Below are 16686 nucleotides of genomic sequence, written 5' to 3'. Positions count from 1 at the left end.
TCTGGAGCTGCCTCGCAGCCCTGCCTACTGTCTCGCTGCGTTTCTGGCAGTCCAAGGCTTCCTTGCCTCCCGAGCATTGCAGAGGGAACCTGGAGCAGGGCTGCTGAGCATGCAGAGAGCAGACAGGCAGAGCAGCATCTAACAGAGCGAGCTCAGCATGTCAGAGGAACCCAGAGCATCGCAAGACGGCTAGAACAACCAACCATCCTTCCTCCTGCCTTCTCCCACCACTTCATCCCTCACCTACACTGTGCCTCTCTGTGCTGTGCTCCAGAATCAGAGCACCTTGCCCATAACTCAGGCAAAGGATGCCTTAATCTTCCCATTCCACACGGGTATCACTGACGCAGGAGCTCTCCTGGATGGCTGGAGGTCAGGCTTTCCATTGAGGTTTCACATTTGCCCAGCCACCAGCTAACAGAGAGCACTTCAGTGCAGAGCAGTTTCACTACAGGCCCCAAGAGCTGCACCACACAGCTCTCCTGCTGCTGAAACACCTCCTCAGCTGCCAGAGCTTGAAGCCAGACAGCAATCCATGCGCAGCCACCACCTGAGCAAACAGCTGGCTCTTCCTCTGGACTGCACTGAATTTCCCAGCCAAGGTCTGCAGAGGAGCCTCGCAACAGCAGAGCCACCTTGGGCCTCGTCTGCTCTCAGAGTGGAACAAGAAGCTGTGACAAGGGTGACACTCCTGGGGCTGCCCTGCTAACCCTGAGACAAGCCTGCTCACCATTCACAGCAAAGCCAGTAACGCATCAACCTTGGCCATCTCCTAAGACCCCAACAAGCAGCTACTTTGCAGGAGTGATCAAAGCAACAGCCACTCCCTGTCCAGTCCCACCAGTGCAGGAACTCAACCTTGGCATGGAGCTAATTAGGGGAAACCGGTCATCCAACCCCAAACTCTCACAGCACGAATCACAAACGAGACAACCAAGCAGCACGTTGTGGCCTCTGGCTGCTGACACAGAGTGTTTGGGTGAGCCTTGGAGGCTCTTTTATTGTCACAGTGATGTGTGCATAACAGCAGCAGCTTTGAAACCTACAGCATGGTCAGATGCAGGTGTTTCCCACTCAGGTCTAAGCTGCCATCACCACCAAGCCCCCAACCAGCGCTGAGACGGGACACGGCATCTGTCCAAGCAGAAAGGGAAGAACTACCCAGGGCCTACAAAGCCTCTTTGGTCCCATTAGCTTAAGAGGCTCCCACTTGCCTTTTCTGTCTGGAGCAAAACCAAATTGAGCAGCAAGACCAAGGAGTCGAAACAAGGTCCTGAAACAGGAGGGAGGGGAGGAAGCAGAAGCCCAGGAGCTGGTAGGACGTGCAGTGCATCCATGCCCCCACCTCCACAGCCCCTGGGAGAGGCTGCAGGGCACGGTGGTGCTGGGGGCCAGCAGGGAAGGCAACATTGTGCTGCACAATCCCCAGTCAGACATGCGTGGGGAGACAAGGATCTTGCAGGTTCAGTACAAAACCGTCCTGACAGCTCCTGAAGGAGGATTATGAGTTTTGCAGCACTTGTTCTATTCCAGTTAGTCTGAGACTGTGCAAGCTCTGCTAATCAAGGTAAAGCATTACATCGCAGCAGGGGATCGTTTGTATAGATTAAGAGGTATAAATAAAGCCCAAGTCTGACCAGGGCAAGTGTAGGCACAGAACTCCAGGCAGATGCAGTGTCTGACTGACACCTCTGAATGCCAGTACTGCCCAGCAGCCTGATGGCTGTGTAGCTTAGAGCAAGAATATATTTTACTTTAGGTCAAGGCACTTGAGGAGACTCTGCCTGTGGTGGCAGAGCATCATGAATAGTTCCACAGACAATGTAAACCAAGCACCCCAACACACCTATTTTCTCTCTACAGTCTTTGGTAAGTGCTAACATCAACAAAATGTGCTGCAGGAACAGGGCAGTAAGAGCGCCCCGTCCTCAGGGCAAGACAGGCTGGAGACCACAGAGGCTCAGCACAGAGCCTCCTGCCTCTGATGGAATAAATGGCTTTGAGATATCACTGATTGGAGAGGAACTAACTCTCAGAATGGATGTTGCCTCCATGCATCTGTTCAAAGCAGGTTCACTCCATGCTTCAGCAGCTTTTGCTTGGCCTTGCTTGGCAAGCTGAACGCACTGTCATGAGGGTTGGGAACACCCGAGTTGCGAAGCGGAGCACCCAGCTGCTGGAAGTAGGTTTCTTGGACGGGGTTCCGACAGGCGTACACGGCTGTGGAGGCATTCCTAGCAGGGCAGGAGAGAAGGCGGTGGTCAGGATTTACAGCTTTGTGCAAGATCCCCTTCAATTCACCAGGCTGGGCATTGGATGCCTGCAGCATCCAGCTCAACAGAGTGGCTTTCAGGTCTCTCTCAGCAGAGCAAGGGAACATAGAGCTAAAATGGGCACCAAAACCCTCTAATGTATGGCCAGAAGGCCACGGGCAACCAGACCCTCCTTCTTAAGGGTTCTGGCATCCTAAAAGGGAAAGCATCATATGTCTTATCCTCAGGGACCTGCTCAACAGCATTAACACCTGTGCACATGGCCGTCCTCCGAGTATTTCCCTTGCTGGCAGACCAGCCCATTGTATCAAGAGCTGGTAGTTAAATACTCCTAACACCCCTTCTAGGGGTGCACTGCTTCAAATCCCAGCACAGCATCCTCGCAGCAGGAACCACACGAGGCTGTATGTGACACAGCTCAGACACCAGTCACATATTGTAACCGTTAAGGCTCAAGTTGTTGATTAAAAGCCACCACTCGTATTTACCCGCGAGAGGGCTGGCAGGGAGCAAAGCAAAGGGCTCTACATTCCTCCCTGACAGAGGAAAGCAGCAACTGATATGTTTGCTGACACCCTCCCGTGACAACTTTCCATAAAAGAAAGCAGTTTTAGTCATCTTGTTACTCAGTCTGATTCACACATGCAGTTGCTTTTTTGGGGGCAGCACAGACTACACCAGCTTAGCCGGTACAGGATTTAAGGAGCCAGTCCAACTAATGCTAAACAAGGAATTCTTCAGCACTGAAGTGTATGATTCACATTCCCTTGGCAAGCTGTGTCAGCGAAGTGAAACAGTGTAATCCCAGGAGCATCTTTATTTCATCATGTTTTGGACAAACAAGCACAGCCAGGCAAGCAGAATCTCTGCACACTCACAACAAAACCATCCTCCCCAAGATCAGCTCCAGGAACAGGGGGAGGATCAGCTTTAGCCGTGGCTGTGATAAGACCATCTCGCTTGGCGCATTACAATTGAGTTTGTCACGCACATTACAGTGTGTTTCCAACTCAATAAGCGATGCAAGAAAACAAAATCTAGGTTGCCAATTCTGGGTGCTTTTGGCTCCCAGCCGAGACACAAATTTATTAGGAACAGCTATATTTAAAACTGTGTCTTAGAACCTTATGGTGCCAGGAACTGGCAATATTTTAGCATTGCATCTTCATTCACTCGCCTTGGTTCCATTCTAGCCTCTCAACGCCCAGATCGCACTATAGGGAGAATATGAAGTAGCTCACCCCTAAAGAGCAGACGTCAAGGAATAAGGAGACACGACTGACCCTTGGTTAATGACCTCAGTGTAATTAAAACCCTGCCAAACCTCAGCCAGCCCTAGAAAAGGGGATCCCACCTTCTGCCTGTTCTGTGCACCCCACAGCACTCCTGTGCCTGGAAGAGGAGGGAGATCTAAGCACATCTTACCTGATTATGATTTCTGAAGCAGTCGGAAGGTGGCTGAAGTCGGAGTGGATCAGCGTAGCGGCTCTCAGGAAGTGCCGATCCAGAGGGCCAGGGGTGTGAGGCAGGTTGGCTGCAGGACAGAAGTACGGGGTGTGGGTTAAAAAGTCTGCTCTGTAGAGGAGCGTGCCCCCTTTTTGCTGAGCAGGAAAAGGCTGTGGACCTCTCCCACAGACACTGGGTATCTGCAGAACAGAGACACCCTAAACCCCAGTGCGACCTCAATTAAATTAGTCAGCAGCTCGCAGCGTGCTCAGCTACAAGCCTGGTGCACACACATCAGAGGGGTGACAGGAAGGCCTAAGTTATGGCTTACCTAAATCACTGGGGTTTCTCTCTTTCCCTAAAGCACTTCTAAGCTGGGAAAGAGACGGGACACTGCCTGTGAGGCTGCCAGGAAAAGGAATAGCACGATGAATTGGAGCAATACATGGGGCTTTCTGCATGTCGATGGTCCACCCAGGGCGGCAGCCTCCAAACTGCTGGGTACTACCTGTTCCCATCTCCTGCCTCTCACAGCCAGAAAAGACTGACAAACACTGCTGTACTGCAGGACAAAAGACATCACAGCAGGGTGAATGAAGTCAGGGGGAGGGAAGGCAGGTTTGAAGAGGATGTCAAGCCCTGTCCCCAGACCTAGCCCTTAACAGAACCTCAAGCAACACCCTTCTGAGCAAAACAACCTTGGCAACTGCTCCATCTCCCAGCAGCCTCTGATTCTCATCCAAATAAAGCAATCAACAAGCCTTCAGCAGATTATAAACTCACAAAAGCAAAGCTTCCTCAACAGGGCCTTATACCCAGGCTCTTTTGTAAGAGTTATAGCAAGCAGTGCTTCTGAGAATCTGTCTGAAACATGAGAAAGGGTTACCATAAACCCTGTTCTCCTCCTTATTCCCACCTCTGATGTGGCTGCTGTTCCAGAAGATGAAGGCTTACCTGTGAGTACGTTCTGAACGCTGTCATAATGAGTGAAGCTGTAGGTTGTCTTGGCTGAAGAAGAGGAGTCTTTGGGCAGCGTCTCCCTCAAATGAACCTCGAGGCCATTCAGAGAAGCCAGACTGCTGTGGTACTGCAGACAGGGCAAAACCGGCAAGTGTGAGAGTCGATGCCCAGCTCTGCCTGGACTTCAAAGGAAGGAGTGGAAGGAGCCTGGGTGACCGAGGTCGATGCCAAAGGGACTGGACCCCTCCATGCTCTGCTGCCCAGGCTCCCGTCCAGGAACAGCTGGGAAATTCAGGCACAGAGGAAAGCAGATGAGTTTCAGCTCACAAGTCAGTGAGACAGGGACCCAGTAAGGGCACTCCAAACCAAAAATAAGCCATTAAACCACTTGATGCTATTAATTACAGGAAAATGCAAGACTCCATTAATTTACCATCAAACGTTACTCTCCAGGGCTCATTTTCACATCCTGACCATGGCTTTCAGCCACAGCAAGGAATATTCCTTCGCTTACTAGCCCTTATTAGAGCAGGCAGGCAGTACAGCCCAGGATGCAGCTTTACACGCTTGGGCTGGATTTAACTTCCTGCTGTTTCCCGCAGCACTTCTTAACACACGAGTAAATCTTCTACAATTCCCTGAAAAGAGGTTGGAGAGAGGTGGGTGCTGGGCTCTTCTCCCAAGTGACAGGTGATAGGATGACAGGAAATGGTCCCAAAATTGCACCATGGCAGGTTCAGATTAGACACCAGGAAAAACTTCTTCACCAAAAGGGCTCTGAGGCCCTGGCAGAGGCTGCCAGGGAGGTGGTGGAGACCCCACTCCTAGGGGGGTTTAAAAGAGGGTTGGATGAGGTGGTCAGGGATCTGGTTTAGCAGTGGACAGGTACGGTGGGACTTGATGATCTCAAAGGTCTTTTCCAACCAAGCGATTCTATGAATCTATGAAAGCCAGGCTGCTTTCCTGACTGGACTGTGAGCAGCCCAGCAGCTCTGGCCACACTGAGGCTCCCAGGCAGCAGGCAGGGCTCAGGCAGGGCTGAGGGGCCCTCTGGCACTGCTGGGAAGATTAACTCCCTAATCCTCCAGCCTGCCGTGTGCTTTCCTCCGCCACAGAGAGGATCAAGCCCTCACTCAGCAGGATGGCACAGCCTGCCCTACCCTTGACCCCCTTGGTCACAGAACAGATTTTCTTTTCTGCACAGGGAAATGAAGAGATAAGAACTAAAGAGCAGCAGGAAGCGAGCCCAAAAGCCTCCAAACCCTTCTGCTCTGCAGGAAAACCCTGGATTGGAAACCACCCTCCCAGAGGGATGAGTGGGACTGCCTGATGCTCTCAGCTGCACAAGTAGCATATTTTACCCTTCTTTGGTGTCATTCAGGGGCCTCAAAGCATTCAAGAAACATTAATTACAACTTAGCTTTGACATCCCTGAGAGCTGAGGGTCGTTTTTAATCGGCAGATAAACAAAGGAACAGACAGGCTGAGGTTACGCCTCAAATCCACCATGACGCCAGCAGCAGAGCCTCCTCGAACCGTGCTCTTCCTCCTGGGATGATGGGACATGCAGGGCATCTCTCCTAAGAGGTAACACACACTGCACCCAGAGGAAGGGTGCAGTCAGAGGATCCCAATCGCAGCCAAAACCCAAACTGTGTGAAAGTACAGTTTTGCTAAAATGAGACCCAAAGCAAGAGCCTGTGAGATGGATGTGGCACATTTGGGAAAAGAGGAACCTGAATGGAAAGGGCTCTGTTGAGACATAAAGGAAAACTGACTGAAATCTTGAGACTGAAGGAAATGAAGGACAAATTGAGCCAGACTGGGCCCACGGCTGACCTTGCCCTGGTATTTGATGGGAGGAGGATGTGCAACGTGTCACTAGCAGAGCGAATCCCCCCAACAAGGCATTTCTCATGCCAGCTACACCCTCAGATGTTCCCCCTCATGGCAAGTTGGACAGGAAGCAGAGCAGAGGCTGGTTTCCAGCCCCAGGTGCCACACAGGCTTTTTGGAACCACACCATCTCCAAGCTGAGCAGAACTGCCAGCTGGCCAGACTAGAGCAACATCCAGAGGGAAACCAGAGAAGCTGGGAGTACCTATGCAATACAGATAACCTTCAGCTCTCTAGACCGCCAGTTCCTACCTGTCTGTATCACTCCCTTTCCCCCTTGATGGAGAAGATGTGGTAGAACAGGAGGTGTTGTACAGCTACCTGTTGAAAACGAGCAAAAAAGGGACTGAGCAATCAGCCACATCTGGTGCAAAAGGCCAGGGCTGCAACTCCTGGCCTCCACTGTCTTTGCAGCAACCCCTTCCTGAGCACGTCAGTCCTCCTGTGCTGAATGGAGGTGGCATCAAGGTGGTCACGGACACAACCTCCACATCCCAGAGCTTAGAAGGAAAAGGAGTAACCTTGAGGCTCTGCAAATGCTGGGAGCCAGCATCAGTCTGAGCTTCCCTGCACCTTCCAGTCTGACGGTTAAAGGAATTAGGTTGTTCCTATGACAACGGGAATATCAAAGAGGCCTCTGCAGCTTTGACTCAGCTCCCTGGTAGGGAGGCAGAGGCCAGGCAGCAGCTCTGCAGACTAATGCTTCACCGAGAAACGCCGGAGGCCAGCACATCCTTCCCCCGCAGCCCCATTAGTGACACCACAACGCTTAGCAGGGCTGTCTGTGCACCGAAGCAAGTCTCGCAGCAGCCTCATTTGGGAAGGCTCTGGGACAGCACCTATTCGGAGCACCCAAATGGCTCTCCTTGCCTCCAGCCCTGGAGCACAGCGCCAGGGAGAGCAGGCTGGGGGCGCAGACAGCCAGACTTTCACCTAGAAAGGAGACACCTCAGGGATTCGCTGCCAGACACGTCTCTCTGAGCTTCCAGAGTGAGGAAAAGCAGAGGTTAAACAGAGAACAAACCTCGCTCACCAAAATCACTACAAAACTGTTTGTGTTTCCCACAAATCCCAAATGCAGCCCCAGCCTTTGGCAGCGTGCGGGGCTGTCTGATGGTCACACCTACACATTCTGCTCCACTGCTGGCACCGACAGACAACAGGAAACAGGAGTCGTCTGTGACACAACGCTCTCACCTCTCAGGTTCACTGCCTGATGTTTGCAAACAATCTCCCACGTAGCTTTGGTTGTGGCGATGAACCTGCAGCCAAATGGCTTTGCCTTCCACAACACAGAAGAGGTGAGGTAGAGATGGGAAGTGCAATAAAATACCTGCTCTTCAGTTGCAACCCCTGTCATCCCCACCCAGCAGTGACCACATCTACAGGCGTGGAAGAGCTTTCCTACTTACCACATCCTCAATGGAGCTCCGGTTCTCTCGGAGGGAATCTTCAGCCAGCAGGGACAGCACGAGCCCCTTAATGCAGTGAACGTACAAGCACATCTTAACTGGTTTGCACTGGCTGCCTGACTCCCGGGCTCCCAGACTGTCCTCCTGAGGCAGCCAGCCGCTCTCTGTGCTCCTGGGACAGTGTGTGTTCTCTGCTGGGTCACTGGGCAGACTCTTCTGGACCTCTCCAGCTGGCAGCTGACTCCTGCTTTGGAGCTCTGACTGTACAGCAGAGGCCGAACAATCCAAACCCTGCACAGTGCCACCAGCTGCACCATTGCTTTCTCCAGAAACACTATTTTGGCTAAGAGTCCCTTGTTCACTTGCCTTCCTTCTGCTCAACTCCTGGATAGGAGAGCAAATAGCTGGAATGCCATTGGCCACATAACTCCGGAAACTGTGCTCCTCAACATCTGCGTCCACAAGGAATTTCCCCATGCTTCGACTCTCCTGCTCGCAGGCGTAAGGGTTTGGAAAGCAAAAGCCTTCCAGATACAGACCTGTAGTTTGAGCATCTTCAGCCGCATGGAGTGTGGATGGACTTGGCAGCTGCTTCATGTCTCCCTCTGATAGGAAGAATGCATTTCTACTGAGCTCTGAGCTTTTGCTGTGTTGGCTGCTCAATTTTGCAGTTGGAGAATTCTTCGTACTGGCTTCTGTTTCAGGGAAGCCCTTCAAAGGATCTGTGTTTGCAAGGCTGTCCAATTGCACAGAATCTTCTGATGCAGCTGTGCTTGAAGCTTGCTGAGGGATTTCCTGCTCAGAGATGATATTCAGGTCTTGGTTTTCCTGAACTCCTGTTGATTCTGAAACTACCTGGGAGTAGAGCGTGTTCTTATCTACTCTAGGGCTTGCCGGGGACATGGATGACCTGGCAGGAGACAAAAAATTGATTAAACTAGGACCTATTTTGAGCTATTACTTACCTAATAACACTACCACCTCCTGGTAGCATTCAATAGATGATCTATTCTCTGCTACAAAGAACATCGACCTCACAAAAGGATGGGTTAAAGTCTAACACAGATGAAATGCACGGGCCTCTCACACTGCAGGCTCCTGGGAGCGTCACATCCTTATTCACAAAGCACAAAAGATTTAAGCAGCGCTGTGAGTTGAGAAACAGCAGAAGGACACAGTTGGTCTTGGGAAACACTCCTGCCTTGGGCTGCCTCACAACAGAGATACGGACAGCATAAATTCAATCCAGCCTGAAGGACCTCAGGTAGCTTGAAAAGCCAAGATGACAGAGTCTGAGTGAGTATCAGAGAGAGCAGTAACAACCGCCAGCGAGGATGCAGTGCCATGGGTTAGCTCCCTCGCTGCAAAAGCCTCTCTTACCTAGTCATCCACTCCACTGGGAAGTCTCGGAGCACTGAGACTTCATCTTCTGTTAGGAATACAGGGATGACACGGACACCCTCTGGCAAGGGAGAATCTGCAAGAGCAATAGAGATTTGATAATTAAATTAACACTACCCAGCATAAAGAAGAGAAGACAGACTCCATCAGCCCAAAGAAGGAGAAGACAAGCTATCATCCTGTATCCTGGGCAATCACAAACCGACCATGTCTGACTAGGCACTATTTTCCTATCTTCCTCCTACACTTAATGCCTCACACAGTTAAATTCTCTTTTAAGTGCTTTTTTTCTACCCATCCTGGCAGACTATCTATAAATCAATGCTTAAAAACGATAACTGAAGGTTTGGACTGAAAGCATCAGCCATCTGTTTCCAGGGCTCATTCAGTGGCCAAGAAGGCACATGGGTAACTGGAATGAAAGCAGGCACGTTGGGAATCTGCAGAACTGACAATTAAATCCAAAAGAGCAAACTCTTTTGCTTAGCCAACAGGAAGGAACTAGTTCTGATGACACAACACCCACTGGCACATGCTGACTAGTGGCAGGAACACCCTGAGGGATAAACTCCTGCATCCAGCAAGAGCTCTGACGTGTTTCCCAGAGAACCAGCTCATGCTCTCACTGCAGAGGATGCAACTCCAGATGGTTGCTCATATGCTGCTGCTGTGCACTTGGCAACCCGTACTCTGCAGCTGGATGCTCACCAGGCTCCCGCTGCTCCTCACCTCCAGGCTCCCTCTGAAAGAAAAGCCAAGAATCAGCTCTGTGGCGTGACTCAACACTTGCCATCAGTGCCACCAGGACAGCTCTTCCAGCCCCCTCAGCCTCCCTGTGGCTACGGCAGACCCCAGACCATCCCCTTCAGCAGTTGCTGTGGCTGGTTCACCACACTGGGCGGTGATTTGTTCCTTAGGTAGTCCTCAAAGTCAAGAGGATGTCCCAAGAACCAAAATACACCTGAAAGCAAGGACAGATGCCACAACTGGCCATTCCTGCCTGCCCAGGCCCCAAGAGCTTGATTCAGAATCACAGTTAACAGCAGAGGCCTTCTTCACATCTGGATCTCAGTGGCTTTTTTTGTAGAAGACCTTGCACCACAAAAATAATTACTTTGACAGGTTTTAATGGCAATGGGAATTGATGTCTCTGTTCCTTTCAGACATTTACTTTGCATATTTAGCACTATATACCTAAACTTGGGTAAAAAGCTAATTGACACATCGCATGGATTGGAACTCGTGAATTCAGTAACTTAAAGACCAAATAAAAAGCTAATCCCTAGCACAGAGGTCTTGAAACTTTACTCAATCATAGCTAGTAAAAACTTCTAGCATCAGTATTTGTCCTTCCCAACAGTAGCGCATGGAAGATCTCCGTAACAAGAGCTTCCAGACTGCAGTCTTACAAGGGGTGATCTGCATGCAGGGAACGTGGTTAACATACCTGGCCTGGAGACTCATTGCCTTGGAGGAGAACTTTGGCAGTGAGAGGAGGTGGCAGCTGGGTGCTCACAATGCTAAAGGGACAAAACAAAGTCATCCATGAGCAGAGCACTGTTTCCTGATGCTCAGAGACTCACATCGCTCTGTGCACCAGGACAGACAGAGCCAGCAGGGCCCCAGTTCACAGCTGGGCCATCTCTGGGGCAGTCTCTCGGGTTCCACCACACCCACCTCTCCCAGTCCTGCCAGCCCCAGATATGGGCTGGAGCTAACATCCCACACAAAACAAGAACACAAACTGAGGGACCATCACGACTTGTTTTCTTTGTTTCTTGGGTACCTTGCCTGAGCATTAACTTTCCTGCCAAAACCAAACCCTTAGTGCACAGCTCCTGGATTTGCTTTGGGATCACAGCCCTGGGAAGGGGCAGATTAACCCTTTGGGTAACACTTGGTTACTTACAAGCCTTTGTAGAGGATGCAGCCTGCCAAGACATAGGGGGACCGCTGGCAAGTCTGCAAGATGAGAGCTGCTTTCAGTAAAAGCAGAGGGTCCACCTAAGCAAGGAGAACCACAAGCTACGTCAGAGAACTCTGGGAAATGCTGACAGCACCAATCAAACACAAAAGCATTGGTACTAAGGCATGTCTAGATATTGCAGAGAAAAGCCTTTTACCTTGGTTTTGTCCATATTCCAGAGAGAATTGAAAATCTTGTGCAGGTCACTTGTGTTTTTTTGGATGTGTTCAATATATTTGTCCCACTGCCTGCTCAGTTCCTCCTGAGAAAACGCCTGCAGACAACAAAATTGGACACGGCTGTCACTGCACAGTCCTTAAAGCATTCAGGATGGTTGGATGCAACCGATCTGGGACAGTACCCGGAAGCAGCAAACCTTGGAAGGAGAAGGAGGAAGAGGATATTGAGAGTGCACTGCTTTACACTGAACATCTAGGGATCTTCCAGCAGACACCCACACCACCTCGGTGCAATAAGAAGGATGGTTTAGCAGGCACGGTGGGGTTGGGCTGATGACTGGATGACCTTAGAGGTCTTTTCCAACCTTAATGGCTCTATGATGGGCCTGTACACTTTCCCAGGTCCCGATTCTTTGTTCTCTGAGCTTGCTGTGAGCCTTTGCAAGCAGGAAGAGAGTGTAAAGGAATGCGCCAGTACGTGTGAGCCTGGGCAGAACTCGGCCAGTCTGGGAAGTGTTTAAGATCTCCTCCCACACAGAAACATCCCAGCTGCTGGTTTTTAATTACCATGTATGCACGGTGCACGGGTCCATTGTAGAAGGTGAAGAGGCCGATCAGCTGCTCCAAAAAGCGTTGACAGCTGACATCAGGGAGCTCAACCGTGCAGCCCAGAACCTGTGATACGGAAAGACATGAATGAAGAATATTTACTGAGAAAACCCAGGCACAGCAGGTGAGAACAACTCTTATCGCTTTCAGATGAGTGTCAAAGGCGTGCAAGCAGCTCTGTGGCAGGAAGCAACCCCCGGATTCACAAGTCAGATGAAAAGGAAATTCAGAAACACACAAAGAAGAACCCTGGCACAGACAGTATAAATAAATTATATCAGAAACCCAGCGCTTTAGATACACTCACTTCCCACGTTACATGACCTAGCTCGTTGCTCTAATAGCTAGGAATGGTTTCCTGAAACTAAGTACTTAAGGATACTCTAATTAACTTGTTATTCACAGTGATAAAGATGCTTCATTCAGTTTTCTAGTTGCTAAGGGAAACAGAAGCACCGGGCCTTCTGCCTCAGAGAGAGCTTGGGGAGCCTGAACAGCACTGCTAATTAAACAGGTCTGACTGGTCTCAGCCCAGTTACCAGGGGATGGTTTAGGGCATTTTTGTCACACCCTTCTCTCTATTCTACACATCTATTGAAAGTAGGAAATATCAAGGGTTAGAAGGAAAGAATGGTGAGACCAAGTCCTTATGAACTGCAGCACACAGAATCCTGTTTCCAGTCACTGCCACTGACCCATGGATACACACAGCAGAGCTCAATGCTTTACAGCCATTGCCAGGCACATGGTTGGCTGTGAACACACAAATGAGGGATGGGAACCATTTTACAGAATGGCTGAAGTGCCTGCCTTTCAGCTGGAAAAGACCTTTGAGATCATCAACTCCAACCGTACCAGTCCACTACTAAGCCAGATCCCTGAGTGCCTTATCCACCCATCTTTTAAATCTCTCCAGGGATGGGGACTCCACAACTGCCGTGGCAGCCTCTGCCAGGGCCTCAGAACCCTTTTGGTGACGAAATTTTTCTTGACATCCAATCTGAACCTGCCCTGGTGCAACTTTAAGCCATTTACTCTTATCCCATCCCTTGTTACTTGGGAGAAGAGACCAGTACCCACCTCACTCCAACCTCCTTTCCGGGAGCTGTAGACAGTGATGAGATCTCCCCACAGCCTCCTTTTCTCCAGGCTAAACAACTCCAGATCCCTCAGCTGCTCCTCATAACCCCTGGGCACCAGCTCCTTGCCCAGCTCTGTTCTGCTTCTCAGGACGTGCTCCAGCCCCTCAGTGCCCTTCTTGTAACAAGGGGCCCAACACTAAACCCAGGATTTGAGGTGCAGGCTCATCAATGTCGAGCAGAGGGGCACAATCCCTTCCCTGGTCCTGCTGGCCACCATGTTTCTGATCCAAGCTAGGACGCTGTTGGCCTTCTTGGCCACCTGGGCCACTGCTGCCTCATGTTCAGTCGCTGCCAACCAACACCCCCAGGTCCTTCTCTGCCAGGCAGCTTTCCAGCCGCTCTTCCCCAAGGCTGGAGCGCTGCACGACACACTGTGTAGGCTGCCACAAACAAAATTTAAGTCACCTTGTAATGAAAAGTTGTGCATAAGCTCCCGCCCTCACTCTCCCCGGGTCTAACTGTGTGCAACCCACGCCATTAAAAAAAGCTGCCTGCTTTGTTGGATACAGCTCAAACTCCCTCCTTGTTTCTGCTGTGCAACTGCTTCCAGACCTCCTGAACTCACCCACAGGTAGTCTCCATCCACTACAACAGCAAACTTGAGCTTCCTCAGGCGAATGAGACTTGGAGGAACTCCAGAAATGTCAGTCAGGCAGTGTACCACTCCGGCAATCTGTCCACACAGCAGCTCCTGCTGGTCGGGGAGAGTCTGTCGAGGAAAGCCAATCACTACCGTATCCAGGTATAAATAAAAACTAATTTTAAGTTCAATTCAATTATAAATCAAGTGTCCTCAGTTTGGGGCCCCTCAGTACAAGGAGGACATTGAGGGGCTGGAGTGTGTCCAAAGGACGGCAATGGAGCTGGGGAAGCGGCTGGAGCCCAGGGGTTCTGGGAGCAGCTGAGGGGCCCTAGGTTATTTAGCCTGGAAAAGAGGATGCTGAGGGGAGACCTCATTGCTCTCTGCAGCTCCTGGAAAGGAGGTTGTGGTGCTGAGCTCTTCTCCCAAGTAACAAGGGCTAGGAAGAGAAGAAACGGCCTCAAGTTGTACCAGGGCAGGTTTATACTGGGTATTAGAAAAAAATTTTTCACCAAAAATTGGTGAAGCACTGGCAGAGGCTGCCCAGGGCAGTGGTGGAGTCTCCATCCCTGGAGAGTTTCAAAACATATGTAGATGTGGCACTTTAGGACACGATTTAGTAGGCACAGTGGGGATGGCCTGACAGTTGGGACTGGATGAGCTTAAAGGTCTTTTCCAACCTCAATGAAATGCAGTAGCACAGACAAATTTAGCTGCATTAGTTCTCTCAAAACCTTGGTGAATACTAAACAGGAATTGACCCACCAGGAAGCCCGGCCAGCCTTGAACCAGAATTATCAGCATTGACTCCTCTACAGGGACCAAAATAAAGTCAGATGTTACCTGAGAAGGATAAAAGTAACAAATCCCAGCACTTGTAGGATCTCCTTCTTCCTTAACCTTTGAACCATCATAAAGGAAAAAGTAATTCCACCTAAAAAAAGCAGGCAGAAATGATTGCATGTTCAAAAACTGTTATGCTTCTCCCTCTCCTTTCTATTATTTCAGGCAGAGCAATAAAGAGGTTATTGCAAAGGAAGAGAGATGTTGTTCTACACAATCACACTGAGTTTAGACACGAAAGCAGCGCTAGAAGTGTCCTATGCTATTAAATATGACCAATTTAGTGGGTTTGGGTAGATTCTATAACCCTTTAGCAAAGACACAAGGACAAAGGATCAGACTTGCGAGACATTTTCCTGTCCTGAGCAGATGGAATAATTAACAGTAAGCACGATCCACAGGAAATATGAGCCACTCCCGTGACCGGCTGCTTTAATTCCATCGCTGCCCGCAGACCACAGACCTCAGGGAGCGCAAGAGGGAGGCTTCCTTCAGGAGATGGCCCACACTGCAGTGTTATTCAGCCCTTCCTGTCAAGGATGTGTGCAGATATAATTCTTTTCATCTGCTCCTTCTGGGAAGGGGCTCGTTACAAACTTTCCACACAAGATGTTTCCAGCAGAAAGAGAAGTCGTAGAGTCATGAAATAGTTTGGGTTGGAAGGGACCTCGAAGCCCAACCAGTTCCATCCCCTGCCATGGACAGGGACACCCCCCACTGGATCAGGGGCTCCAAGCCCCATCCAACCTGGCCTTGAACCCCTCCAGGGATGGGGCAGTCACCACTTCCCTGGGGAATCTGGGCCTCCCCACGCTCACAGGACAAAATTTACTCCCAAGATCCCATTTAAATCATCCTTCTTTCAGCTTAGCACTCTTTTCCTTCATCCTTTCACTACAAAGTTTGAAACAAGGAACAAGGCCACTCAGGAGGTGAAACTGAAGAGCATAAACGCCTATGTGGTAATGTATGAAGCCGAATTCCACCTTGGACGGGCTCACTCCATCCCTGCACCAATCCACTGGGGAGAGACGGGACCAAACAGCCCCAGCATTGGCTTCCAGGTGGTGCAGGTCCTGCTCTGGGCTCCACTCCCTGCCTCTAGGCTCCCTCCCAGGAGGGGAGAGGAGGCATTGCCTTGCCAGAACCAGCACCCCACCTGGAGTCCTGTGTCCAGTTGTGGAATCGCCTGGATAAGAAGGACTGTTGGAATGGGTCTAGAGGAGGCCATGGAGAGGACCTAAGGGCTGGAGCTCCTCCTACACAAGGACAGGTGGAGAGATTTGGGGTTGTTCAGCCCAGAGAAGAGAAAGCTCTGGGGAGACCTTAGAGCAGAAAGGGGCTCCAGGAAAGCTGGGGAGGGGCTCTGGATCAGGGAAGGCAGGGATAGGATGAGGGGGAACGGTTTTGAGCTGAAAGAGGGGAGATTTAAATGAGACTTTGGGAAAAAATGTTTTTCTGTAAGGGAGGGGAGGCCCTGGCCCAGGCTGCCCAGAGCAGTGGTGGCTGCCCCATCCCTGGAGGGGTTCAAGGCCAGGTTGGATGGGGCTGGAGCCCCTGATCCATGGGAGGTGTCCCTGCCCGTGACAGGGGTGGGCCAGGCTGGGCTGTGAGGTCCTTTCCTTTCCTCCCAAGCCACTCTGGGGCTCTAGACGCGCAGAGACAGGGCCGGGGGGGGGGGGGGGTCGGGGTCTCACCAAGGCGCTGAGGCGGGATCCGGCGCGGCGGGCCGGGCCATGGCCGCGAGGCCGCCGCCACTTCCGGGTGCGCCGGTCACATGACCCGGTCACATGACGCAGGGGGCGCTCCCTGATAGGCGCGGGCTTTCGCTCACGTGATCGGGTCAAATGACCGCACCCCCCGCCCCTTCTGCGGCGGCCGCCGCAGAAGGGGCGGGGGGTGCGGTCATTTGACCCGATCACGTGAGCGTACACGGTGCGTCACGTGACTGTGGTCATATGACCGGGGGGTCACATGAC

The 16686-nt window shown here is 51.2% G+C and overlaps 1 protein-coding gene across 1 annotated transcript; it reads right to left on the bottom strand.

Annotated features, from left to right (window-relative positions):
* Positions 1-290: 290 nt before the first annotated feature.
* Positions 291-16465, bottom strand: HPS4 (HPS4 biogenesis of lysosomal organelles complex 3 subunit 2). Its single transcript, XM_069871432.1, has 13 exons — positions 16405-16465; positions 14708-14798; positions 13850-13993; positions 12101-12208; positions 11512-11628; positions 11298-11392; positions 10836-10908; positions 10097-10130; positions 9368-9464; positions 7988-8897; positions 4674-4806; positions 3699-3807; positions 291-2234 (listed from the first exon to the last, which is right to left on the bottom strand). The coding sequence occupies exons 1-13, from the start codon at positions 16443-16445 to the stop codon at positions 2063-2065; spliced, it is 2124 nt and encodes a 707-aa protein (XP_069727533.1). The 5' UTR covers positions 16446-16465; the 3' UTR covers positions 291-2062.
* Positions 16466-16686: the final 221 nt, after the last annotated feature.

The sequence above is a fragment of the Phaenicophaeus curvirostris genome, chromosome 17 (genome assembly GCF_032191515.1).
Source record: "Phaenicophaeus curvirostris isolate KB17595 chromosome 17, BPBGC_Pcur_1.0, whole genome shotgun sequence".
Lineage (NCBI taxonomy): Eukaryota > Metazoa > Chordata > Aves > Cuculiformes > Cuculidae > Phaenicophaeus > Phaenicophaeus curvirostris.
The sequence above is the reverse complement of the archived record's forward strand: the minus strand, read 5'-3'. Positions and strand labels throughout refer to the sequence as shown.

What these genes read in the sequence shown, in the direction of transcription:
- HPS4 (XM_069871432.1), bottom strand. Translation starts at nt 16,445, where the DNA reads ATGGCCCGGCCCGCCGCGCCGGATCCCGCCTCAGCGCCTTG. An exon ending in TGGATGGAGACTACCTGTGG is followed by an intron (nt 12,209 to 13,849) that starts GTGAGTTCAGGA and finishes TCCGTATCACAG; the next exon opens with GTTCTGGGCTGCACGGTTGA. An exon ending in GCAATGAGTCTCCAGGCCAG is followed by an intron (nt 10,131 to 10,835) that starts GTATGTTAACCA and finishes CTTTTCTTTCAG; the next exon opens with AGGGAGCCTGGAGGTGAGGA.